We start from the raw sequence: 27,976 nt of genomic DNA, 5'->3' as shown, positions 1-27,976 counted from the left end.
GATTGTGTCATGCTGTACGAGACCATGTGTCATGCTCGTAAGACCAAAACCCACCGTTACCAGTGGGCAAGTGGTAAAATAGAAGGTCTGTTTTATTGTGCAATTCCCCTCTGAGGAGGCTGCTGAGCACCACCAAACTTCAAGTAGGAAAAATGACACATGAAAAGCAAGTAAACAAATGCAGTGTTTGCTATCAACAGAACAGCTAAAAATGTCCAAAGCAGTATAAAAAAAAAAAAAAGTAATTTTCATGATGGACACAAAATGTTGCAATCAGGCTTCTTTCATTCAGCTCTAGGAAAGAAAGAGAAGAGGGAGTTAGTTATGCTCAGCACCTGCTTCAATTTCATTTAAAACAGGTCAGAAGGGCATCTATCAAGGCCATGTGAAAACCAAATAAAACCTAGGCCTCATGTCTGATTCTATATTGGAATCAGACTGCCACCCTCTTCCCAGCAGTGGTAAGAAATCTGGCTGACTGGAGGTGCGAAAGCATCCTTGTTACCTTGCTGCTCAAGTGGCCAATAAGAGACCAAGGCAAGAAGGTCCAGAAGAACCAGCCTGCCAAGGTGGCACCAATTGGAAATTGGTAGCAGCTGTGATTCTCCCGGTGGGAGGGGGCCAGAGTTTGGGAGAGGGTCAAAGTGAGTGACAGTCCATAGCCTGGGATTGCATCACCCTTCCAGAAAGGTCTTGTTGACTGGTAGCAAACTCTAGGGCAGCAGTTCCCAAACTGTGGGTTGTGACCCAATTTCTGGGGGTCATGGGTCCACAGAGGCCAGGACACTGCAAGGTAAGATGGCGGACAACCCAGAAGTCACTTTCAGGTCCCACAATATAGAATGCGCCCCCCACTCACGTCATTTGGCCGTGTCACACTAAGTTTCCCAAATTGGGCATTGTAATGGTGGGTGAGAAGGGTAAAGGATCAAATTTACCTCAGTACCATGGCATAGCACTAAGCCTAGGTAAAAGACCTGAACTACAGCATCACATGGCTAACATTAGGTGTAGTTTGGTTCTTAGTGCAGACCTACGCATTAGGATACTGCAGCAAAATCAACCTTGGGACCATTCTCTTGCTAGCCCAGTACAGACATCCAAAGGGGTTACTTTCTGTTGACATTCTCAAGTTTAGCAATCTTAGGCCACATTTTGAATCATTTCACATGTATGCCTCGGTACATACCATGGGAATTACACATACTTTTAAATAACACACAAGACTTTGATATGGCAGCAGGATATGAAACTCCACTCCAAGTACTTCATGTAGTATGAATGCATACCACAACATCATTTGATGCTGGTATGAAGCATGTGCCTTCTTCAGAACAGTTGAGCATGCTAACAGCTGCTAGCAGCAGAAAGGTAAAATCATGGGCTAATGAAGCTCTTCCCATCTTTCATGTGTTGAAATAATACCATACCACAGTTAACGCACATTAGTAAACAAGCCACAGCCTACATAGTAGTTCTGAACAACTCTATGAATAGAGAAATCATTAGAATGCAACATCAGAGAGAGAGAGAGAGAGAAATCACCACCTCTCTTGGCAAGTTGTTCACATAGTCCTGGAGGTTCTGGTTGATGTAATTCACAGTTGTGCTAAACACTCGATGTAGAAGGGATGGCACTGTATTTGCGACATTTCTTGCCAAAACCATTGCTATCACCAACATGGCTTTTTCCTTCTCAATTCCTGATGGCATCCTTTTCACAAGTATCTGCACTGCCTGAGACAGATGCCTGGTTATCTCCTGCCAAAAAAGAAAAGAAAACAGTATTTCTCTGAAATGATACCTTTCTGACACTCCAACCTTGTTGAAGATACAACTTTTTCCTACGAGGTTTCCAGCTGATCTTTGGAACTCAATGCTAGAGTTATGTAACAGAATGGTTAAATAATAGAAGCAATACTACCACATTTAGAAAATGAACTCTTAATTATTTCTAAATGTTGCATGGCTTCAGTTATACACAAAATAGTGGCACAACATTCAAATTTCTATCTAAGAAGTCACAGTGTATGAACTTTCAATAAAATAAATAAAACAAATAAAAAGACAATACATTTTTAGGCATGTTATTCTGATTATACCTTTCACATACCACTGGTCAGACTCTCAGTTCTGTAGAGCAGGAGTGCCCAGACCCCAGCCTGGGGGCCCTCAGGGACCCCAATCCAGTCTGCGGGGAGCCCCCAGTCTCCAATGACCCTCTGGTCAAAGACTTGCTGGAGCCTGTGTTGGTCCAACGTGACTACTCTCAGCTGTTCGACCTCTTCCTTGAGCTGCAGGCAAAGTGTTCCCTCTACTGCTTGCTGTTTTACTTCTGTGAAGCAGCAGTGGCAGCAAAGTTTGGCCTTGCTTTGCACAATGTTTTTTATAGGCCTTGAGCTATTGCGAGACCTTCATTTATTCATACATTCCATCTCTAATATATTCATTTATGCAAATTTATTCAAAATTTAAATTAATTTTTTTCCCCAGCCCAGAACACAATGTCCAAGAGGTAATGTAGCCCTCCTGTCAAAGTTTGGACACCCCTGCTATAGACTAAAGCAACCAAGATCCACAGCAGGAGGAGCAGCTGTACTCCACATGTTCAGATAGGGCCAGTGTGGTGGAGCAATTAGGTTCATATCTCCAGCCATGAACGTCACTGAACCATTTTTTGGTCTCACCATTGGATCCTGGGGTCCCTGGCTGGCTTATTGAGCAGTGGTGGGGAACAGCAGGATTTGCAAAATGGCACGGGGGGGGGGAGGATTGTCTACTATTCCCACTGCCTCTTGGTAAGCCAGCCAGCCAGAGAACCACAGCCCAATGGGAAAGCTTACCTGGTGCCTTTTAACAATTTCTGGATGTCCCAGGCTACAGCAGATTGTCCATGGATTGTAAAATGGTACTGGTGAAACAGGAAAGCTGCCTGCTGTTGCCACTGTCCCCCTCCACAATTGCCTGGTGAGCATCCCCACAGGCCAAACAGTGGTGGGAAACGGTGGCAGAAGTGGGCACTCACTGCACCCGGAGTTGACTGGGCACACATGTGGGCCTGTGCATGCATGAGCCCTTGCATATGCCTGACTGGCTCCTCTGTCGATATCCCCATCAACAATATTATTGCAGGACTACAATATAAGGGAAAGTTTTGGATCACTAATTCTTCAACATTCATCTTTGGCAATAATCCCTTTGCTCATCAGAAGGTGATTTATACGAACAGCTCTTCCTCAAGGGGAGAAAATCCCTGTAGCTCTTTCATGTTATAAAAATCTCCACAGTGAAACAGAAACAGATTACAGACATTTTCCAGTGGAAATCCCAACATTGCACCTTTTTCACCACAAATATGAAGAGATGACATTTACAACTGCCACACACAAGAGAAATATAGGGGTCTTCCTCCCACTGGTGAATTTTCCTTCCTCCCTCAGAGCTGCAGGGAAGAGTAAACAACTTAAACCAGGGTGTTGCACTCTCTTGATTTGTGTCTAAACCTCTGTAACCCTGAACCTGCCCTGGCCAGAGCTGCCTCCCTTTTGAACACGGCAGGCTACTCCTGAGATAACCCCAGCCAAAGGGGCACAAGCACATGAAGCCATCTTCTACCAGTCAGACCCCTGGGCCGTCTAGCTCAACACTGTCTAGCTTGACAGCCAGTAGCTCCAGTCTCCAGGGTGGCCTGATTTGGAGATACTGTCAAGAACTGAAACTGGAAGGCCACACGTGGCCTCTGCGAAACTCAGAACACTTCCAGATGCAACCAGAAGTCACTGGCCCAAACCAGAAGTGCCTTCTAGTTGCGTCAGGGAGGTCTTCTGAGGCCCTCCAGCCAGGGGCTCAGCATCCATGGATATTCAAATGCACAGATGCTGAGTCCACAGATAAGGAGGGCCCACAGTATTTAAAATATTTCTATCCTGCTTTTCATCAAACTGCACTCAAGGCAACTAAGATTATTAAAATGCAGTACATCCCTCCACAAAAATCCATAAAACATCCCTCCACAAAAAATCTCACACAACATAAAAGATTTAAATTTAAAATAGCAAGGGTAGAAAGATGTTGAAAACAAAAACAGCAGCAAAAGAAGAATCCCCAAATCCAACCCTTCAAACCAACCCTGCCCAAAACTATCCTAAATAAAAGCTCTTTAGCCCATGGTGGGACAATGCCAATGAGGGAGCAGTTCTGAAATCACTGTAGAGGAAGTTCCACAAATGCAGTGTCACCACCAAGACAGCCCTCTTTCTTGCTGCAGTCTCCTTAACCTCCAATGGAGGTGGCACCTGCAAGATGGCCCTCTCCGATTATCTTAGAGGCCAGGCCGGGCTATACAAAGGAGGTGCTTGCTCATATCCCGGCTCCAAGTCATAAAAGTCAAAGCTAGCACCTTAATTGTGTTTAGAAACGAATCAGCAGCTGGAGCAGTGGCTGAAGTCAAACAGCCAAGGCTCAGCGACCACATAGGCATTCTGCAGTAACTGCAGCTTCTGGACAGTCTGCAAAGGTAGTACCATGTAGTAATCTACATTCCAGTAATCTAATTGAGATGTCACCAAGGTGTGAACCACTGCAGCCAGGTGTACCAGGCTCAGGTACAACCATAGCTGGCGCACCAATAGCTCAAATGCCTTTGTTCTTTTGGCCAATTACCAAGAAAACACACATTATACCTTTGGGGGCCAAGACGTCCAGTGGTTAAAGACTGGAAACCAGCAGAGCTGTAACTCAGTACTCCAGCAAGTACTGAAACAGCTTTCTGACAATATAGATTGCCAAGATTCACTCAATGAATGGTAGTAATGGCTGATTTTACTAGACATGTGTCTAATCCAGGGGTGCCCAAACCCCAGCCCTGGGGCCACTTGTGGCCCTCGAGGACTCCCAATGCGGCCCTCAGAGAGCCCCCAGTCTCCAATGGGCCTCTGCCCCTCCAGAGATTTGTTGGAGCCCACACTGGCCCAATGCAACTGCTTTCAGCGTGAGGGCGACTGTTTGACCTCTCGCGTGAGCTGTGGGATGAGGGCTCCCTCCACTGCTTGCTGTTTCACGTCTGTGACGCAGCAGTGGCAGTGAAGGAAAGGCTGGCCTTGCTTTGTGCCAAGCCTTTTATAGGCCTTGAGCTATCGCAAGACCTTCATTCATTCATAGAAGTTCATCTTTAATATATTCATTTATGTAAACTTATGTAAATTTATTCAAATTTTAAATGTAAATTAATTTTTTTCCCCTGGCCCCCGACACAGTGTCAGAGAGATGATATGGCCCTCCTGCCAAAAACTTTGGACACCCCTGGTCTAATCCCTTGAGTAAGGACGCTCCAAAGGACTCCAGGAACATCACACTGCTGTTACCCATATGCAAGATCTCCTTTACCTTGAGAGAGGAGACCTTCAAATGTTTTCTAGACAAGGCTGACATTTCTTTCAGTTCTCACCTCTCTGGACAGATTGTCCGCCGCAAACTGCAGCACAAGATGGTTTATCAAGGAGGGCTTAATTTCAGCGTCCAACTGGTCCCCAAGTTGAGCCAGCTGAGTCCCAATCGATTGAAAAATTTCTTCATTGGCCACTGAATTGGAGTGTAGGAATAGAAAAGAGGAATGTTAAACCAAATGAAATCCTCTCTCCCCATCCTGCCTCCCAGATAAAATACTCTGAAAGCACAAAGAAGACAGAAACCCTGGATTATTGACATATTGAAAGCCAGGGCAGGATAGTGGGCAGATTGCTGTAAAATCCCTCTTTAGCTACAGAGTTCACTGGGCGACCCTGGACCACTTACACTTTCAGCCTAACCAGCCTAAGTTATGGGTATAAGGGGGGGGGGGAAGGAGGACTATGTACAGCACCCCGAGCTCCTTAGTCAACAGGCAAGATAAATACTGCTTGCATTGTCAGTCAAGAAACCCTAAGGAAATACCTCCATCCCTCTCCCATCACAACCTCTCTTAAATAAAACTATTTCCAATAAAGCAAAGCAAACCAATCAAAGTTGGTTTGATGCCATATTGGATCTTCAGAAACCTAAATTAATGCCTCATAAACTCAAAAGAAAATGCTGACTAAAACCAAGAACTTCACACTGGCTTCACACTGTTAAGGTCAGGAAAAACTTCATGATACTTTTCTAGAACATCATCCAACTTGGGTTTGAGGGACTTAAGCACTAGGAAGGGACAATCACTGAGATCACAATAACCAACAGTACGTTCTCTGAACCTAAAACAGAGAGTTGGCAACCTTCAGTCTCGAAAAACTATGGTATCGCGCTCTGAAAGGTGGTTCTGGAACAGCGTCTAGTGTGGCTGAAAAGGCCAACTCGGGACTGACAATCCCTTCCACACTGGGAGCAAGTGCAGTCTGTGCAGTGAATAGAGAGGACGTCACATGGATATGGCAGTTTAGCACTTGGAGCAAATTTTCAGACACAAAAAGAAGCTCCTAACACTTTGTGGTAACCTTCAACTCTAGATAGCTGCATTTCATAATAGCTCAGGTAGACAGCAGAACTTCCCCATGCCAGAAGCACCTGGCTTGTACCCAAGGCCTCCAGATGCTGCATGTTCAGTTAGTACTTGATACATTTATACTGAATCCTAAATGATGTCAAGCAACCCCAGAACCCCCCTTCTCACTACTGCCTACGTTTGCTGGATTGCCTGTCTCTTTTTCATCCTACAGAACAAGTCCTCCATGTTGTGTCCCCCCCCCCCAAGCTCAACTCACAGAGATGCATACCTATTCTCTGACCAATATGCCTAGTCAGCTGCAGGTGCCAGACAAGAGGGGAAAGTGCTCTGCTAGGAAAAAGCTAGCAGAAGACTCTAGAAGATGGTACCCTACATATTACCTTTCCTCTGCTATGTGTTCTGAGGCTACATATGACCTTGTGGAAGGAGGCAGGTGATGGGCCTGACTCCCCTTGCAGCACCAGCAGAAGTAGCTTCCACACCACCGAAGTGACCCATCTCACCAGAGGATGCAGCAGCAACTGCAGTGAAGGAGTAGGCACTTGGGAGACAGTCTTGCAGACTTCTCCCATATGCACAAACATCATTTCATTCTGTTAACTAGAGATGGTTGCAGCTCTCTAATCATGGAGACCAAAACAACTCCATATCATTACATCTGTATAGGTGAGGAAGTAGAATGGAAGGCAAACACATTCATTTTCTCACACATTTAAGTACAAACTACTTCAAGCCAATTTCTGTGACACCTAGACAAGAGCACAGCTGTATGTGGTCAAGACAGAATTACTAACCATTGTTAGGCAAATTTGCTAATGCAGTTCAGGGTACTGGGTCCCAGATGATATTACAACATGATGTTAACCTGAAGGTGAGCTTGTACTTAAAGCACTGAAAGAAAGCCCTACTCTATCAGAGAACTTCATATTGTTCCCCCCCTTTTGTTGTGAAGAACACACATGCATGCAGACAGACAACACAAAGGAACAAACTCAAAGGGCACCTCTGAAGCATCAAGGTAGGCAACGAGTGGAGCACAGTTTCAATATTCAGAGGTTTGTGCAGCATTCCTTGGCAGAGAAGTCCCTCTTCTGCAGCAAGACCAAGGATTACATCCAAAATATCAGGGTGGAAAACAGAGGACAGTGGTTAAAATTACCTGGCTCTCTGATCTGCAGCCGCCCACACCTGTTGCCATCTGTCTCAAGTTCCCCATCATCAAGCTCTTCACTCAAAAATTGTAGCTTTGGAGCCAACAACTGTTTGCCCAAAGCATCAAGCTCTGGATCAAAAGCACGTTTGGAGCAACTGCGCAGAAAGGAGTAGACAAGGAGGCTGGTGGCAGAGAGCTCTAGCCAGTCACTCTCACCGTCCTAAGAGGAAAAAACACATGTGATAGGTCAACACAAGTCCTGGATTCTAGAAACAAGTGTAACACAAACCAGTACAGCTTGGGGTATTGAAGGATTGGAAGAGGCGCAAGAGAAGTGTCTGTGGTCATGTCAGACCCTAGAACTCTCCCCAGGAGGGCACATCTTGACCCTCTATGCCAGTCATTTTCAACCACTGTGCCATGGCATACTGGCGTGCCACGAATAGTCTGCAACTGTGCTGCAGGAGTTTGAGGAAGGGTAATTTATTAGTAGGGCCATTGGGGGATGTGAACCCCCCAATGTGTGTCTTGCCACTTGTCAAAAGACTGATGGTGTGCCCTGAAAATTTTAGCACCATGTCAGTGGGCCGTGAGTCGAAAAAGGTTGAAAAATCACTGCTCTATGTAGTGGTGAAAAAACTAAGAAACATTCTTATTTCAGAAGACTTCCAGCCTGTCTGAACGCTGATGTTTTTTACCTGTTCTTCCAAGTTTTATCGTTACAGCTGAACTACCCTTTAAGCTTTTGTCTAATTGCTTTTTGTTTTTAAATTTTATTGCAATGTTATGTTATCTTTTAATCTTAAGCTGTTCCAAGAATGCAACAGAAAGGCGGGGTATAAAATATTTATTATAATATTTTGTTTTCACACTAGGAGGTGGTCTTTGGAAGCATTTCTAAAAAACAAGCCAAGAATGAAGTTGCCGACCCCTGTATACCATAATCAAATTAAGACAATCTACATTAATGTTTCTCAAACTGTTGATCAGTACTCACTAGGTGGGTCACTAGCCAATGTCACGTGGTTCCTCATTCATTTCAATGTTTTATTTTTTATATATTAGACTTGATGCTACCATGGTATGTAACCGCATTTGGGGAAAGGTTACAGACCTGTACTTTTAACAGGCTACTGTGTATATTCTTTTAACAATGACAGTCAATGGGACTTACTCCTGGGTAAGTGTGGGTAGAATTGCAGCCTAGGATTGTTAAAAATTTTCCTACTTGATGATGTCACTTCCAGTCATGACATCACTTCTGATGGTCCTGACAGAGTCTCATTCTAAAAAGTGGGCCCTGGTGCTAAATGCATAAGAACCACTGATCTACATTATTTCTTAACTAACCACTTGGAGTGCTTATTTTCTAAAATGCACCACCCAGACTGTCTGTTTTTTAGGTCTACAGCTGGATGTGGTGTTCTTCATTTCTCTCTGCTTTGAGCGCCTTCATTCCTTGCAGGATGCCTATCTGCAGGTCATGCTCTACTCAGAAGTAGCTGGGTTTTTCCCCCTTCTCTCTTATACACCATCATACTCTTGAAAGTCCCCCAAGTTCCTTTTGCCTTCCATTGGCTGAATCAATATTTCCTCTTCAAAGCATGAATTCTGGTTTGGCTTTTCCCCTTATTTTTCATTTTGTATTGCTGCAAATTTGTATACTGCTTTTTAATCATAATGATTCGCCATTTAGTGAGCCACAGGACAATCCTCTGCCTGTGACACCTTTCTTTACATGCAAGATCCTGCATCAAACTAGCAGCATTCTGAAAATTTGTAGTGCACAGATCAGAACTGCCATATCAATCTCATGAAATCATATGAAGCTAGAGCAGCAACTTGTGCCAAAACACACTGTACTCTAAGCAAACTTCTTCAATATAGATGTAGATTAAGCTCAGGATACACACCTGGCACATCATATTCTCAGTGTGGTGTCTTATGCTCTGAAGATAGATCTGGGGTTGAAAGAGCTTGATACAGGTTCCTTTGCCATGGACAGGCCTACTCCCCAATAAGATTTAGACCTCATTGGGATCTCAAACCTCTACAGTGGTAGGACCCTGCTAAAACACACTACCCCCCCCCCCGGCCGACTGAGGAGGGCAAACAGAATAGGCTTTGAAGGTAAAAAAGACAGTCACAGATCATGCAACTGCCCATGTGTTTTTTTAAACCTTTGTAATCATGCTGATTCAAGCCCCTCCCCCCAAGGATAGGTACTATTTTCAAAAGGACAAAAGCTTTATACCAATGAAATATTTTCCTTTCTGTAGATTTCTACAGCATTTGTCCAGGGATGGGGAATGGGTGGGAGAAAACTGGATCAGAGCTGCAGCAGAGGCAAAGAATTAAAGCCTCTCTATCCCACCCCCTAACCCGAATTTGGACTGCTGTTTTGCACATAAACACATATATTCTAAGAGCCAGGATGGTGGACTTATACTTGGAAGATCCAGGTTCAAAGTCCTACTTAGCCATGAAGCTTCCTTAGTGACCTTGGGCCAATCACTTGCAGCCTGACTTACCTCACAGATTTGCTATAAGAACAAAAGGGGGAAGGAACTATGTACATCACCCTGAGCTCCATGGAGGAAGGGCAGTTTCAAAATACGAATAAATAAATATACAGGCTCATCATCTATATATTTATCTAGTCTGGCCTTGAGGTAGTGAGAAACTGTTCTACTGTATATGAATGAGCAGTTAAAGAATCTGGCATGAGCCATGCCTTAATAGTTCTAGACTTGAGTAACAAAGATTCCTCCCCCCAAACAGTTTATAGAATTCATAGATCATATTAAACAATATTTACTTATTTTGTTCTGCTCCCTCCCCCATGTCTCAGCCCCCCCCCCCAAATTAGCTTCTGGTATCTTTATGCCTCCTGAAGGACAGGAAAGCATTCTGCACTAGACACTGGAATTAAGAGATAAACAAGCTCTAATGTTAACTTACAATTATTTAAACAGAATTTTTACTGCATGAAGTTTTCCATAAGCCTTATCCAGAGCTATAAACATCTACAAGTTAGACCAAGGGTATCCAAAGTTTTTGGCAAGAGGGCCACATCATCTGTCTGATACATTTAAAATTTGAATAAATTTACATAAGTTTACATAAATGAATATATTAAAGATGAACTTATATGAATGAATGAATGAAGGTCTTGCAATAACTTAAGGCCTATAAAAGGCCTTTTGCAAAGCAAGGCTGGCCTTTCCTGCTGCATCACAGACGTGAAACAACAAGCAGTGGAGGGAGCCCTCATCCCACAGCTCACGTGAGAGGTCAAACAGTCACCCTCACGCTGAGAGCAGCTGCGTGGGCCAGTGTGGGCTCCAACAAATCTCTGGAGGGCCAGAGGCCCATTGGAGACTGGGGGCTCCCTGAGGGCTGCATTGAGAGGCCTCGTGGGCTGCAAGTGGCCCCAGGGCTGAGGTTTGGGCACCCCTGAGTTAGACCATGCAAGTTCAGAAATTTATACAGAGTGCTCCCAAGAATCTGAACTTCCATTTAAAAAAGCCAGTTTGTAGCTTCTAAGTTTGTAAACAATGTCTGATAAAATCACTAAAGTCAGAATAGTTCAACTAGAATTTCTAGTCATCAAAGGGTAGGATGTCAGTCTTTTTCACTGCTTCTTGTCCAGTCTGTACCTAATATAATTATGCAGAAGACTACATGCAAACATGCTGGATCTCAATAATTATAATAGCAGTTTTTGGCACAGAATCTGAATCACTGAGCAGAATTTTGATTCCTTCCCTCCCCCCATCTTGCCCTCATCTCCATTCATCACTATGAAACCTACTTTTTCCCATTTTAGAAAGAGCAAACATGAATGAAAACATGGGGTCAAGTCGCACAGCCCCTGAGTTAATGTGGCCATGAAGTTCAACCTGGAGCCCAGGTCAACCCGCCTGGTTGACCTGGGCTCTGGAGTTGGTAGTGCTCATTACCCTCAGACATTGGATCCACCCCTGTCCCACATATCCAGCCAATTCTATAAATGTTTTTGAGTGACCATACAGCAATAGTTCAAGAGGGCAGAATGTTCTATAAGAAAATACTTAACATTTCTAGAATGAGAAGGAGTGGTGAGAGGGGGATGAGAAAGAGAACAGGTTACTATAAAAGGCGTCTCAAGGAAGCTCTTCTTCCACAAGCACTTGTTATTTATTCAAGAGAGAAGTCCACCTTATGGTAGTTTCAGATCTAACCTGATCCATCATAGCTGGTGAAGCCAGGTGATCCTTAGTTTTCAGAGGCTACAAGTCTTCCACCTGCAAAAGAAGAAATACAAGTTAACCATATTAATAACTCATATATTCTCACTCTCTCTCACACACACACCACCAATCACCCAGGCTGATAAAGTTTGCTGCTAGTTAAGACTGAAGAAGAAAAAAAAGTGTTGGAAATTTCCAGATACAGTGATGCATCATGACCTTTCTTTCCAAGGCAGTCTTCAGACCCACCACACTCATGCTTATGAAAGAGGACAACAATTGCAGAAAGGTTCTGAACTCCACAGTAAAGGACTTGGGTTCAATTCCTGACACCTCAAGCTATGGTATGTTAGCTAACATGACTGCCTTAGACCTCAAAAGCTGCTCAATGTCAGCCACAGCAGACAACACTATGCAAGATAGACCAACTGCAAAGATACTTTGCACACAAAAAGGGAGAGTGCCAAATGAACTCTGCTCGCCATAATCAGAGATACCAAGCTTTGACATCATTATTAATTACATTTTCATCCTGCCCAATGAGCTCAATGTGGCATAGTTTTCCTTCTCCACATTCCCCTTTTATTTTCTGTGGGGTGGGGTAGATACCCTATGAGAGCCCAACTGGGCCAAGGTGAGCTCATTCACCATGAGGGGATTTGAACCTGGCTCTCCCACCACCACACCTTGGATCTACTTCTACAGACAGTGACTGGTCCTCACCACCTGTCACAAATCCATTTGCTGGTCTTGGCTAAAGCCAAAATTATTTGAACTGTACTCTGTAAAATCCCCTCAAGTGCTGATGAGTAAACACTTTTGATGAGTAAACCAGAGACACCTACAAGGGGTAAAAAAAAAAAAAAAGAGAAGTCCAAACAGGAGAGGCTGTCCAGCATCACTGAAGGGCCTGCAGTCTTCTGCTGGGATCTTAAAAGCATTCTGCATTTCAGTACAGAAACTGTTTCACACTAGTGGCAAGCTGCTCACTTCAAAGCAAGGCCAGGAGAGAAGTCAAGTAATGGTCTTTACTTCCAAGTCTCCATCTCAAGTCTGGATCACACCATATTGATCCCTTATTACAATTTGTGTGTGTGTGAAGAAAAACCACAATACGCTACTGATAACTAAATGAAGCCCAGCACAGACATGCAAAAAAACCCCCAAAAAACAGGTTAGCAAGGTTTTGAAGTCAAGTTCTGTTTTGAAACAGGGCAGGACACAGCATGTGCCAAAGTCCAGCTCCACTAAGAGGCTAGGGTATGTCTCCACAGCGGAAAACAAACTTTGATTTTCAGAAGAATGTAGCAAAAACTGTCCTAAATTGTGAAAACAAATAAAATCAACTTTAATTGCCAGAGCAGTTTCACACCACAGCCAGGAAATCCAAGCCAAAAATAAAACATTAAGACTGAAAGCATCCTGCGAAGGAAGTGGAAATTCTGAACAATAAACTCCAAAGGGGAAACCCCAGGGGAATAGGAAATCACCAAGAGAGACCTAACTGAACTGTGCAAGTCTGCACTAAAACCACAGAAAAGAATTATTGGTTTGTGGGTCAGGCCTGCCACTTAGGCATTTTTCCAGGAGATCCACATTTTTAAAATATCCAGGTTAGATGCCTTCAGCAAAGGTGGGGTATACAGTGCTGGCCCACTATAATTTAAGCATTCAGTGTCATTCTGGAAAGCGGTTGGTATTTAGTTATGTTCTGCCTCACTGCCTGACAAGGAGACGATATCAGCCAGTAGGGAAACGCAATGTGCAAATGTCACTTTAACATCTTTATCATGAAAGGATGCTCAGAAATTTCAGGTCTTCCACCAGAAAACATTTCTATAATGTAATGCTATCTACATAGCATTGCATCAATCCCAGATGCCCTGCTGCGGGTGCTGCCGATCAGCACTGAGCTCAGATGCATGGTCTTCCAAGAGACCTGTCCTGCACTAGCAAAGATTTCTGGGAGACGTCAAAAGGCATCATCTCCTCCAACAGCAATTATTTAAAGTTTGAGAAAGACTGATGGATAGAGATGTTTGTTTCTGGTAAGACAGGATTACAGCCGGAGTCTTACTAAACACAATGGGCTTACTTCTGAGTAAAACACCTCTACTGAGGGAGTATTGTAAACCTGAGAGGCCACTGGAGAGGGGATGGTCACGGGTCACCTAGTCCTGAAATGCAGTATGGAAAGTGCAGTTGAAATATTTTCTTTGCAAATGTGGGGTAATAATTGGTTTTATTTATTTTTTGTGATTTTATCTATTGTTTTTATCTATCGTATTTTTTAGCTGCAAATTTGAAGCCGCCTTGGGCATCTGCTCTGGCAGAAGAAAGGCAAGGTACAAGTCTTTTGAATGAATGAATACTGAATGCTTAATGCTGAAGTAATTTTATGATCTGGTCTACAAATTTCAGGCAGGAGGGTGCACATAAAGCACTGTAAGCATCCAGCAGTCCCATTTCCAAAAGGTTCTGCCAGGGAGGAAATAACGAGAGGATGGAATTTTCAAGTTGGATCAGGGAAGGCTAAAACAGTTTTGTATGCAATGAGATCTGGACACAGTTCTGTAAAGAAGGAGCCATCTATACACATCAAATTGTTTCAGGGTAAAGCTAAAGGCTACCTGGAAAGCTTTAAACTGCCTGAATATAACCTATGGTTTCCTGAACCTAACAATAAAGGCTGCTGCTAACATGATTACCATCTTGAGCAAACACATGGTGCAATTGCAATAATACCTCCTATGACACCATGTATATGTTCCCGGAAAACAGAGTGTGGTAAGAGCTATAGGAGGTGGTTAGATGCTCTAATGCGTTCACAGCACTGTACTCACTAGTACAGTGGGGGACCCACTTTAGCACTAGGACCCACTTTTAAGAATGAAAATCTGTCAGGGCCCACTGGAAGTGATGTCATGACCGGAAGCAACATCATCAAGCAGGAAAATTTTTAACAATCCTAGGCTGCAATCCTACCCACACTTACCCAGGAGTAAGTCCCATTTACTAATACTGTTAAAAGTATATACATAGTATCTTGTTAAAAGTACAGGTCTGTAGCATTCCCCCAAATGCAGTCACATACCATGGCAGCATCAAGTCAAACGTATTAAAAATAAAGCATTGAAATGAATGGGGACCCACCTGAAATTGGCTCGCAACCCACCTAGTGGGTCCTGACCCACAGTTTGAGAAACACTGTACTAGTGCATTTGGTTGGAGCCTCCTGAGTAACGGACTATCATTACCCACACAAACTGCCCCTCCTACACAACAGCAGTGGAAGATGGGAGGAGCTACTCCCAGGAGAATGAGCCAAGCTGTGATTCATCCTTGGGAACTAAAGGTTTCTTGCTGACAAATGTCCACTTTATCAGCCTGGGTGATTGGTGGTGTGAGAGACAGAGAGAGAATATATGAGTTAGAGTCCACTGCCTTGCCTGCTGTTCTGTCCTAGAGCATTTCCTGGTAGCAAGCCATTGGCCCTGTGCTAGCCAGAATACACCACTCTTATTGGCACAGCACTAGCCAGAATATGCAGCTTTTGTTGGCTGAAAGCACAGTGCAGAGAGCTATACTATTACGCACTGAAACTTCTGAATGGTTTTATACCTTTATCTTTTTCGTAATATTGTAAAAATCTCACTTAGGACAAAGAGTGCTAGAACAAAATAATACTATAGGAAGTATTATTATATAGTGAACACTCTTGGTAGTGAAGGCCATGAAAGTAGGTCTTGTGGCTTGCTTTGGTTCTGTGCGTCTTCCGTATTCATTGGATCACCTTTTATTCAAGACTTATGGAATAAAAACTAAAGGTTGCAAATATATGCTCATATGTCCAATATTAATGTGAGCTCATTATAAAAACTCCTCAAGTCTATTCCAATAGACTTCACTGAATTTTATTATATCCCCGTCTAAACAAGTTTTAGATTTGTTTTAAGGGCGCAAAGAAAATCCAAAGCACCGGAAAGCATGGCTCACTTCATCTCAAATGCTCATTCTCAACACAACTTGCGTGGTTGTTGCACATCTCACAGTAGCTAAATATAAATCTGAAACATGCCTCCAGTTTTAATGCAAATGATAAAGATAACCTCAAACCGGGAGTTGAACTGAAAAAGACTCAGGGAACCAGAACTGAACACAAATCCATAAGGCAAGAAGGGTCACCAGTTCAAAGTAAGTGGTTTAATCATCAGGCAAAGTCAGCTTGCAACTATAGGACAGTTTTATTTTCCTGATTTTTATCTTGCATCTATTTGCTTTATAATAATCTTTAAACAAATCAAAACCATTAAAAATTTCTCAAGGTAAATCATTTATATTGCAAACAAAAGAAGGACTTACCCTGCCTTTATTCTGCATCAAATCAGACATATTAGTTTGTGTCTGAACTGGTTACGTAACCATTTTTAGCATCTGAACCTGAGTGAACTCAAGTATTAAAAAAACCAAGGAATCTAAACTAAGCCCTGATCTTCCCTGAGACTTCCCTGATCTTAAAAACAAAACAAAAAAACCCCACAACCCTCATATGAGAAGTTTGGAGATCATTGCTGAATGTACCCAACTGACTTAGAGCCTGGAGCCATTCCTTCTCCAGGAAACTGGATTTCTGAGATGGGAGAGAATCTGCATGAGAGAACTCATAGTACACTGAAACTACATATTTGCAGGATTCTTTGGGAGAAACCAGGATGGTTAATTAAACTGGCATAAAGCTAAAATACATATATTGTGTAGCTCTGCTCTCCAACTGTGAGAATGGAATAAAACCAATTGAACCATGCAAGTGAGGAATCAGGAACACATTTTAGAGTCACAGGAACACTAGTTTTAGAAAGAAGGCAAGATAATCACACCTTCAAAAGCTAAAATCCTACCAAGTCACTAAGCAAAGTTGAGTGCTAGTGCTAGTTCCATGGTTAAGAATGTGAGGTGGGAAGTTCCTGGTTCAGATCTCACCTCAGCTAAGAACTTCCTAAAGTAGTGCTTCTCAAACTGTGGGTTGGGACCCACTAAGTGGGTTACGAGCCAATTTCGGGTGGGTACCCATCCATTTCAATAATTTATTTTTAATATATTAGACTTGATGCTACCCTGGAATATGACAGCATTTTGAGAAATGTTACAGACCTGTACTTTTAACTACTTTGTATTCTTTTAACAATGATAGTCAATGGGACTTGCTCCTGAGTAAGTGTGAGTAGGATTGCAGACTACGACAGTTAAAAAATTTTCTGCTTGATGATGTCGCTTCCATTCCTGACAGATTCTCATTCTAAAAAGTGGGTCCTGGTGCTAAATGTGTGAGAACCATGGTCCTGAAGGCTTTATCCTTGTCATTCCCCACGATGAAGGTCCACCAATTTAAAGAAGCCGACTGCCAAGTGCACTTAGAACCATCATTCCTACACTACATTAAGCATCAGAGAGCTTCTTTTACAGAGCAATCAACACACCCAGAAAATGACTCAGGCAGCAAAGTTCAGATGCACTCAAGATCAGGGCAGCATCATGCTCTCAGTTTTGGCTCCTAGGCACCAGGAATAGCAAGACTGACATCAGAACCTCAGAAAATGGAAGTGAAACCAGGTAGCAGCTCCTCAAGTAAACTTTTGTTGTCTAACAATAAAAAGCTCAGTTAAGCAATAAGCTAAAAGGCAGATGGGAAGTTAAAAAGTTTTAGTACACCAGATATTACAAGCAGGTGCTTTAAAGTTCCCACTTATGAATGACAAAATAGGGATTTTAAAGATTTTGTGGTTACATTCCTCTTGTTTTCAATGTGATTGTTTGTTTTAAGCATTTTTGTATACCTAAGTGATTTTAAAACACAAGTACAGGGGGACCCTGTTATAAATCTCCCTCTATTTGCTTTCTCAGCTTTAAGAAACAAGAGGTAAAAATTCCCCATACATTCTCACTTCTGTTGCCTCACCTGAATATCTTCTTACTCCTCAGAGCTCTTAAAGGGACACCCCTAACTCTGCTGTTGCTGGGCCTGCATGCTCTTCTTTCTCCTCCTCACACACTCTAAGCCCTTAAAGCAGGGGTGCTCAAACTTTCAACTTTAGGGATGCTGGACCTTTAACAAGTGTACAGAAGAGAGAATTTCAGCAGGTGTAGTTTGTCATCTGGGATGACAAGTTGCACCTGCTGCAATTCTATACACTTGTTAAAGGTCCAGCATCCCTAAAGTTGAAAGTTTGAGCTCCCCTGCCTTAAAGGGACACCATTTTATTATTACACTATTGTAGATTTTGGCACTGCTGACATCATCATTAATTGGAAAGATAGGGAGAGTACCCCTCAACTCCCGTCCACTTTACTTATGTCTCTCCCTTGACACACAGTGCCAGAATCACTTCCAGTACTGGCTACAGAGAAAATGCTGGGCTCTTGGCCAGTGGAGGAGGCAGCAGCAGAAGCAGTGCTGGACACCAAGAGGAGGGGCTCACCTCTCTCCCTTGACATCACAAACTCCTCCTTCAATGGCCAATGGAGGAAATGCTAGGAGATCAGTAATCTCTCTGCAGCCATTACAGGAAACAATGGCAGTACTGGATGTCCAGAGAAAACAGTAAGCAAAGTGGGGAGGTTTACCTCTCACCCTAGGCTCCAAGCAACACTGCTGCCTACTTCCTCCAATGGCTCTATGGGGAATGCTGGAGGCAGCAACAGCAGTGTTGGTTGCTGGGGAACAGACGTAAGTCCTCTCGCAACATCTAGTGCTGCTGCAGCCATGGCCACCATCACCACCACCACATCCCCTGAGAATGGGTGGAGGAAATGCTGGCAGCCCAACATTAGGTTTTTAACCATCATAAGGAGCTGCATCTGCACCGAGTGCCAAGGGATAGAGTAAGCCCCACCACAACCTCTTTCTTTGGCATCCAACACTGCCGGCACCATTTCCTCCAATGGCCACAGAGGGAATGCTGGGTTCCCAACACCCCAGCCCCAGCCAATAGATGTGGCAGCAACCGTGGCACTGGACACAGAGTGAGAGATAAGCCGTCTCCATCCTCCTCTTGTACACTGCAGTGTGAAAAGAGAATGGAACTGGTCTGAAATCCATGGAGAGGGCATGGTCATTTGCAATAGAGCCATGTTCCCATAGGTCCTAGTGAACAAGTTCCCAGTGCTAAATGCTTCTATTCCTATCTCAGGCTCAGCAGTCAAGAATGAGAGCACAATCCTATCCAAATTTCCAGCACCGGGGCAGCCGCAATGCAGCCCCGGGGTAAGGGAACATATGTTCCCATACTTTGACAAGGCCTCCAAAACTGTCTCCCCAACACAGGAAGCAGTGATACCCTATAGGCACAGCAGTACTGTGCACTGGCACTGGAAAACTGGATAGGATTGGGCCCCCAAGTCTTCTCATGGAAAATGTACACTTCAAGTTATGGGGGCTAAAAGAAAAGTATTACACAAGACTTTTGCAACCAAATGTGAACTCATTGGTTCACTGGTCAGAAAGTCTGTTTCAATATTAAATTAATATTAATTCAATATTTCAATATTAAATTGAAATTCAATATTCAATTCAAAATTTAAAATTAAATTCAATATTAAATCTTAATATTGAGCTGCAGATAATGTTCAAAGTGAAAGCTAGACCCACAACAGACAGACTTTAAAACTGTGGGGTTAACCAGAAAGAGCAGATCACTAGGCACAAACTGACATTTCTGTTGCAAAGCGAGCTCCATTTTCCTCTGCCTTTTCTCCTGTAATTTGTTCATTTATTTCAGGGGTGTCCAAACTTTTTGGCAGGAGGGCCATATCATCTCTCTGACACTGTGTTGAGAGCCGGGGAAAAAAGAATTAATTTACATTTCAAATTTGAATAAATTTACATACATTAATATATTAGAGATGGAACTTCTATGACTGAATGAAGGTCTTGCAATAGCTCAAGGTCTACAAAAGGCCTTGCACAAAGCAAGGTCGGGCTTTCCTTTGCTGCCACTGCTGCATCACAAATGTGAAACAGCAAGTAGTGGAGGGAGCCCTCATCCCACAGCTCATGTGAAAGGTTGAACAGTCACCCTCATGCTGAGAGCACTAGCGCCGGGCAAGCATGGGCTCCAGCAAGTCTCCAGAGGGCCAGAGTCTCAGTGGAGACTGGGAGCTTCCCGCGGGCCGCATTGGGAGTCCCTGAGGGCCGCAAGTGGCCCCCGGGCCGGGGTTTGGGCACCCCTGATTTATATATAAAATTTATACCCTGCCTTTCTACCCTGCTAAGAATACTGAAAGCAGCTCAAGCTAATGACACAAACAACTTCCAAATTCAACTCTATCCCCTCCCATGCATAGGCAGGTGATCTACTCAGTTTTTGGTTTCGAGTGCCTTGTGCAGTCATTCGCTTACACAGTCATTTTCTGATCTATGGACATTTCAAAAATACTTTAAAAACCAAGAAGGGGGAGGGGAGATGCTTCACAGTTGACAGAAGGGCCAGCCAATATCTACTGTGCACATCCCTGCTTCAAGTAGGAAGGGAGGGGGAGAATAGGACTTCGCAACTGACTGGGGCTGCCCAATCAATGCAAATTTGAATTCTGCTGTAAATGCAGACTGATTTCCTGCTTAGCTGCACCCTGAGAAGATGGTCCACATGGCCAAGATAGGGCCAGGAGACTTCTACATAAGGTATGCAGGCTTTTTAGGAAAAGCACCAAAACCAACTAAACACACCCACACTTCACCCCCCCCCCACACAACTCATAGGTATTCTGGTGTTGAAGGATAGTCTCTCATGACCTCTGGTGGATGAGAGAGGGGAAAAGGTGGGAATATCTACTCTCCACCTCTTTGTCAGCCCATTCATCATTGCAGCATTTACCACTGTTATGGGTAGCTGTAACAGTCCACTCATGAAATAACAGCAAGAATAGCTGGGGGAAAGGACTGAACATGACAAAGAACTGAACATGACAAAGAAATGGAACACAGGATGGGGCTATGTCAATTAGGGGGTACAAAATGTTTGATTTTTCAAAGGCTATACACTCCTGTGGTAAGAAACAGGTTTAGCCTGCCCCTTTCCACTGGTGTCCCCACATGCATCCTTTTGTTTCTCCTACATGGGGTGCTACCCACTCCTATGGGAAATATACAACACTGTGTGGTGGGAACATTGTTGTGGGGTTAGCAAAATGTGCTCTGCCCCAGCCTTAAACTGTGCCACCAACTGTCCTTGCAATACGCAGGGCCTCTCTCTGCAACCACATCCCCTGTCTGCCATAACAAAACAAAAGGCACTCCAGTTGCTGACCACAGTGGCCTTCCAAGGTAGTTCTCCTCCTGTCCACTAGATGGTTGCTTGTATACCAGAAGAAGCACTGTAAGCAAAACACATAAGTTCCTAAGAGGCTACAGGTCTCTCATGCCATCATGTGGGAAGAGCAAATGCTGTTTAACTGCCTGCCCAGCCTGTGGCAGCAGTCACTGTACTAAGAAAAGTGAAAGTCACACAAGAATGAGTTGGGGGTTGTATAAAATATAGGCTACACTGGTGGGGCCTCAGCAAATGCAGGCAGGACACCAAAAACACACAGGGCAGGAGTCTGTGCAGTTGCTTCCTCTAGTCACATTTTCCATCAGGGGCTACACATGCAAAGCAAAATGCAACTCAGCATTGCTGTGAACACTCTCCCCACAGTGATTTGCCTCTCCCATCCCAGACATCTGCAAAACATTCAGCAAGCTGTTTATTAGTTTTTAAGTTTGCTAATTTTGATACAATTGATTGCTTTATGTCCACTGTCTTGTTTATTTCCTGCCATAAGTGGCTTTTCCTAGTGTCTGTGTAACTGCCTTCTTTCTTTTTAATTCTGCAAATTGCTTGGAGTGCTTTTAATTTTAAAAAGGGCTAATAATAAATGATGATAATAATAATCTGTATTCATGGTATTGCAGGCACCAACCCAAGGAAGCCATTCTTTGGCTCAACCTAGGCTCAAGGAGTATATTCCATGCGGAACCCTTTACCTATTGTAGCAATAGGCCTTTCACAAATACACAGAGGAAATGTTCTAGCACACAAAAACTCGCACATCTACATAGGATACAAGCAGCAGGGAATGCTTCCAAATGGAAATAGGACAACAGACACATAGGAAGCTACCTTACATTGAGTCATATTTGGTCCATCTAGGTCAGCCTGGTCTCAGCTGTTGGGCAGCAATTCTCCAAGATTTTAGAGATGATTCTTTTCCAGCTCTACCTAGAGCGCCAGGGATCAAATGTGGGATGCAGCACCTTCTGTATGCAAAGCAGATGCTCTACTACTGTGCCAAAGTCCCCGACGCACCAAAACAGGAGCAGAAACATCCAACCCCACCCTCCCCAAACCACAAAAATATAAGTCAGAAATTGTATTGGCAACCTTCAGTCTCGAAAGACTATGGTATCGCGCTCTGAAAGGTGGTTCTGGCACAGCGTCTAGTGTGGCTGAAAAGGTGTTTTCTAGTGTTTCTGAAAAGTCAGAAATTAGTCAGTTACAAAAGTCAGTTGCAAAAATATAAGCCAGAAATGGAATGAGGTAATTGACTGTTTGCTTCCCTTTCATAGTACCTGAACTGGACTACCTCACTCTGGACTTACAGTCCTTCTGCTATCCTTGGAGGGGTCACACTGCACAAACCATTACATGACAGAAAACCGCGCAAAAAACATTTTCATTCAGTGCCCCCCCCGTGTGGCATTGTCAACTACAAGTAAAACAAAAGGGGACATAACCATTTTAAGAACATAAGAAGATCCCTGCTGGATCAGGCCAAAAACCCACCTAGTCCAGCTTCCTGTATCTCAGAGGCGCATCAGAGAGCATACAAGACACCAAGAGACCTGCGTCTTGTTGCCACTACAAGGTAGTCTAAAATCAGGAGGTTGCACATACCCATCACAGCTTGTAACCTGCGATGGACTTTTCCTCCCTCAATCTCTCCAATCCCCTTTTAAAGGCCAGATGCCACCAGCACATCCTGTGGCAAGGGGTTCCACAGACCAACCGCATGCTGGGTAAAGAGGTGCTTCCTTTCGTCTGTCCTAACCCTCCTGCCGCCCAGTCTTCGTGGGCGTCTCCTGGTGTGGTGCGAAGGAAAAGAGCATCCCTCTCTACATCCCCCGCGTCCCTGTGCACGTCCCAGTCCTATTCCACCGACGCCCCACCTGCTGCCGCTTCTCAGGGCTCCTTTGGGCGGCCGCGGAGTTCGGCGCCTCTCCAAAGCCTGCTCTGCAGAAGAGGCGCGCGCGCGCTCTGCCTCCCCGCCGCTCTCCCGCTGCCAAGGCCAGCACGAAAACAACCACCAGCTCCGCTGCGGGCGGGAGGAGGCAGTGCCAGGCGCCTGCCGGCCCGAGCGCCCAGGAAGAGCTGCAGCAGCGGGCACGAGCCACAGCGCCAAAGCAGGACGCGCCGCCTGAACTCACCAGCCACAGAGCCTCCCCTGGAGCAGCAGAGCCTGCCACAATGCCCGCCTTCACTTCCTTCTGGGCTCCCTGGGGTGGCTGCTCCGCCCCGCAGAAGCGCCTCCTCCCTTCTTAAAGAGACACGAGCGCCCCCTTGCTGAAGGCACAGAAGTCCCTGGCATCGAGTTGGTGCCTGCCAAGGACTTCTGTGGCTTCAGAAATGGGCAGCTGAGGCAGAGCCTCCCCACCGGAGTCCAGAAATGGGCAGCTGAGGCACAGCCTCCCCACCGGAGTTCAGAAATGGGCAGCTGAGGCACAGCCTCCCCACCGGAGTCCTTTGAAAAGCGCCACACTGCGCGGAGGTTGTGAGTACCTGGGCACTTCACATGGCAGTGGCGCTTTTTGAAGGATTCTGGTGGGGAGGCACTGCCTCATGTGCATCCCCACCCACCAGATGTTCCACTCACTCCTGTTTAACTCCCCCTGAGTTTCATGAGGCTACCTCCAAAGTAAGCGTGCAGAGAGGATTGCAGTCTGCAGCAGAGAAATTCCCAAAAAATAAACACACAGTAGGAGCGTCAGTATTTTTCCAAAACTGCCATTCCCAAGATTCCCTAAGAAACTCCCTGCACAACAGAGGGCGCCATCCTAACCAACTTTCCAGCACCGAGATAAGGGCAGTGCAACTCCAAGGTAAGGGAACAAACATTGCCTTACCTTGAGAAGGCCTCTGTGATTGCCCCCCCCCATCTGCAGGATGTAGCACATGCCACACTGGCACAGCTATGCCAGCGCTGGAAAGTTGGTTAAGATTGTGCCCTAAGCAACTTTCAAAGCAGCTTCAGGCTGCAGCAGATTTACTGGAATAGGAGATGGCCTATCTTTACTGCCTAAACCAGGGGTGTCCAAACTTTTCGGCAGGAGGGCCACATCATCTCTCTGACACTGTGTCGGGGACCGGGGGGGGGGATTAATTTACATTTCAAATTTGAATAAATTTACATAAATTTACATAAATGAATATATTTGAGATGGAACATATAAGAATGAAGGCCTTGCAATAGTTCAGGGCCTATAAAAGGCCTTGCACAAAGCAAGTCTGGCCTTTCCATCACTGCCACTGCTGCATCACAGATGTGAAACAGCAAGCAGTAGAGCTTAACTAGTTGCCCTACATTGAGAGCAGTTGCCTTGGGCCAGTACGGCCTCCAGAAAGTCTCTGGAGGGCCAGAAGCTCATTGGAGACTGAGGGTTCCCTGCAGGCCAGATTGGGAGGCCCCAAGGGCCTCAAGTGAACCCCTGGCCAGGATTTGGGCACCCCTGGCCTAAACCTTTATATTCTTACTAGCTACATGATGTGGAAATTGCATCTGGCCTAAACACCTTTCAAAGAGGATTGGACAGATTTCTGGAGGAAAAGTCCATCACAAGTTACAAACCATGATGGATATGTGCAACTTTCTGAGTTTAGAAGTAGGCTATCTCAGAATGCCAGGTGCAAGGGAGGTCACCAGGATGCAGGTGTCTTGCGTGTTCCCTAAGTCATCCGGTGAGGCACTGTGAGATACAGGAAGCTGGACTGGATGGGCCTTTGGCCTGATCCAGTGGGGCTCCTCCTATGTTCTTATGTACTTACTTGGACATAAGACCCACTGAGTTCAACAGGGGTTTATTCCTAGAAAAGTCTGCAAGGATTCAGTAGTTGGGAGGGGCATCTGAGGTCATACAGATTGGACACAAGCCAAGAGTACCCTGAACCCTCTAGGCCAGTGCTGAGTGGCAGTGTTCACTGTTAGGGAGTAAATAGCCACTTTTCTTGTATTCTGGCACAGTGAGTTAGCTGTATGCTGGCTCCTTAAAGGCAATCACTCCAGACTTCCCTCCTCTCCTGTGTCTTGACCTGGAAGAAACTCTGCTGTACACCTGTATTAACAGCCTTGTGAATCTTTAGAACTCATACCTGTGTAAAGCCTAAATACATAGCCAAGGTTCTGTCCGGCCATAGGACCGGACAGGATTGGGATTCTGTTGGTGTACCGCCCGCCCTGCTGCCCAACAGTCTCCCTGCCTGAGCTGACTGGAGTGATCTCGGGGGTGGCATTGAAGGCCCGCCGCCTGTTAGTGCTGGGGGACTTCAATGTTCATGCCGAGGCCCCTGCGGTAGGTGCAGCTCAGGATTTCATGGCTGCCATGACAACCATGGGCCTGTCCCAGAAGATCTTGGCCCCGACACATACTGCAGGACACGTGCTGGACCTGGTGTTTACAGCTGGGCACGGGGGCAGTGATCTGGATGTAGAGAGATCAAGATCACTCCGTTGTCATGGACAGATCACTTCCTGGTAAGGTTTAGGCTGGTTGCGACTTCCTACCTCTGCAGAGGCGGGGGACCGTTTTCTATAGTCCGCCCCCGGAGGCTAATGGATCCTGAAGGTTTCCTGAGGGCTCTGGGGGATTTCCCCACTGCCAAGACTGGCGTCTCATCTGAGGCCCTGGTTGACCTCTGGAACGGGGAAATGTCCAGGGCAGTGGATGAGATTGCTCCGGAGCGACCTCTGCCACGTCGCAGACTCGGAGCGGCTCCTTGGTTCACTAAGGAGCTGCGACTGATGAAGCGGCAGGGCAGGCATCTAGAGCGAACGGTGGCAGAAAACTCGTGATGAATCTGATCGGACACGGAGTAGAGCTCATTACAGAGCCTACTCCGTGGCGGTGGTAGCAGCAAAGAAATCATTCTTCTCTGCTACCATTGCGTCTGCTGATAGCTGTCCGGCAGAGCTGTTCCGTGTGGTGCGGGGCCTCCTCCATCAGGCCCCGTCAGTGGACCAGGAGGAATACACGGTCAGCCGCTGTGACGTGTTTGCGCAACATTTTGCAGATAAAATCGATCGCATTCGTTATGACTTGGATGCCACATTGACAATGTCTGATGATGTCCCCCTGGCAACTGCTTGTCCAGTGTTGTGGGATTCTTTTCAGCTTGTGCAGCCTGAGGATGTGGACAGACTCCTTTGGAGTGTGAGGCCGTCTGCCTGCCTGTTTGACCCTTGCCCAGCTTGGCTGATAAGAGCTGCCCGGGGGGGACTGGCTGAGTGGACGGAGAGGGTGGTCAACTCTTCTTTGGGGGAGGGGACACTGCCACTTGCTTTGAAGCGGGCAGTGGTTCGCCCCCTCCTGAAGAAGCCCTCCCTGGATTCCAATGTGTTGAACAACTATCGGCCAGTCTCCAACATCCCGTTTCTGGGCAAGGTAATTGAGCGGGTGGTGGCGGCCCAACTCCAGAGGGTCTTGGATGAAGCGGATTATCTGGATCCTTTTCAATCTGGTTTCAGGCCGGGCTGTGGGACGGAAACTGCCTTGGTCGCCTTGGTGGATGACCTACGCCGGGGACTGGACAGGGGGAGTGCGTCCCTATTGGTCCTGCTGGACCTCTCGGCGGCTTTCGATACCATCAACCATGGTATCCTTCTGGGCCGATTGGCCGAGTTGGGAGTTGGAGGCACTGTTTTGCGGTGGTTCCGCTCCTACTTGGAAGGTCGGTCCCAGATGGTGGTGCTGGGGGATGCCTGTTCGACACCCTGGCCATTGAGGTGCGGGGTGCCGCAGGGCTCAATTCTGTCCCCCATGCTATTTAATATCTACATGAAACCACTGGGAGAGGTCATCCAGGGGTTTGGAGTGGGATGTCATCAATATGCTGATGACACCCAGCTTTATCTCTCCTTTCCTCCAGACTCCAGGGTGGCGGTTGAGGGCCTGGAGCGCTGTCTGGAAGCAGTTAGGATCTGGATGGGGGCTAACAAGCTGAAATTAAATCTAAGCTCTCCTGGTTCGGAAATCCTCGATGCAGATGCTGGATTATCAGCTTGCTCTGAATGGGGTTGCACTCCCTCTAAAGGAGCAGGTCCGCAGCTTGGGGGTCCACCTGGACTCGCAGCTGCTCCTGGATTCCCAGGTGGCGGCTGTGGCAAGGGGGGCCTTTGCTCAGCTTCGGCTGGTGCGCCAGCTGCGTCCGTACTTGGATCGTGCAGACCTGGCCACGGTGATCCATGCTACGGTGACATCAAGGTTAGATTATTGTAATGCGCTTTATGTGGGGCTGCCCCTGAAGACGGTTCGGAAACTGCAATTAGTGCAGAATGCGGTGGCCCGTGTGGTCACTGGAGCTAGGCGGTTTGACTCTGTCAGCCCGCTTCTCCGGGGGCTACATTGGCTGCCCATTCGTTTCCGGGCCCAATTCAAGGTGCTGCTTTTGACCTTTAAAGCCCTATACTGCTCTGGGCCAGGTTATCTTAGAGATCGCCTACTCCCGTACAATCCGGCTTGTCCTCTCAGGTCATCAGAGAAGGCCTTTTTACAAGTGCCGCCGCCTAAGGAGGTACGTGGGGCGGCGGCAAGAAATAGGGCCTTCTCAGTAGTGGCACCAACGTTGTGGAACTCCCTTCTCCTTGACTTGAGAATGGCTCCCTCTCTTGAGTCCTTTCGGCGAGGCCTGAAGACCTTGTTGTTTAACCAAGCCTTCTGACGTTCTGGCCTTTTTAACATCTTTTATATATCTTTTAGTTGCTTTTTTACAGGCCCGATTCCTCTAAGAACTGCTGTTTTATGCTCTTTTATTCTGACTCTTCTGACTACTGTTTTTATGGGTTCTGCTAATGTGTTTTTTAATATGT

General features: G+C 45.7%; 1 protein-coding gene across 2 annotated transcripts; it reads right to left on the bottom strand.

Annotated features, from left to right (window-relative positions):
* Positions 1–166: 166 nt before the first annotated feature.
* Positions 167–23,396, bottom strand: BID (BH3 interacting domain death agonist). 2 transcript variants are annotated; one of them, XM_066633142.1, is made up of 6 exons: positions 23,325–23,396; positions 11,858–11,920; positions 7,641–7,854; positions 5,447–5,580; positions 1,549–1,761; positions 167–294 (listed from the first exon to the last, which is right to left on the bottom strand). In XM_066633142.1, the coding sequence occupies exons 2-6, from the start codon at positions 11,867–11,869 to the stop codon at positions 289–291; spliced, it is 579 nt and encodes a 192-aa protein (XP_066489239.1). In that variant the 5' UTR covers positions 11,870–11,920; positions 23,325–23,396; the 3' UTR covers positions 167–288. The 2 variants fall into 2 exon arrangements, with proteins under 2 accessions (XP_066489239.1, XP_066489241.1); XM_066633144.1 differs by lacking the exon at positions 23,325–23,396 and adding an exon at positions 23,067–23,094.
* Between the last annotated feature and the right edge of the window lie 4,580 nt (positions 23,397–27,976).

The sequence above is a fragment of the Tiliqua scincoides genome, chromosome 7 (assembly GCF_035046505.1).
Source record: "Tiliqua scincoides isolate rTilSci1 chromosome 7, rTilSci1.hap2, whole genome shotgun sequence".
Classification (NCBI taxonomy): Eukaryota; Metazoa; Chordata; class Lepidosauria; order Squamata; family Scincidae; genus Tiliqua; species Tiliqua scincoides.
This window is presented reverse-complemented; position numbering and strand designations above follow the sequence as displayed.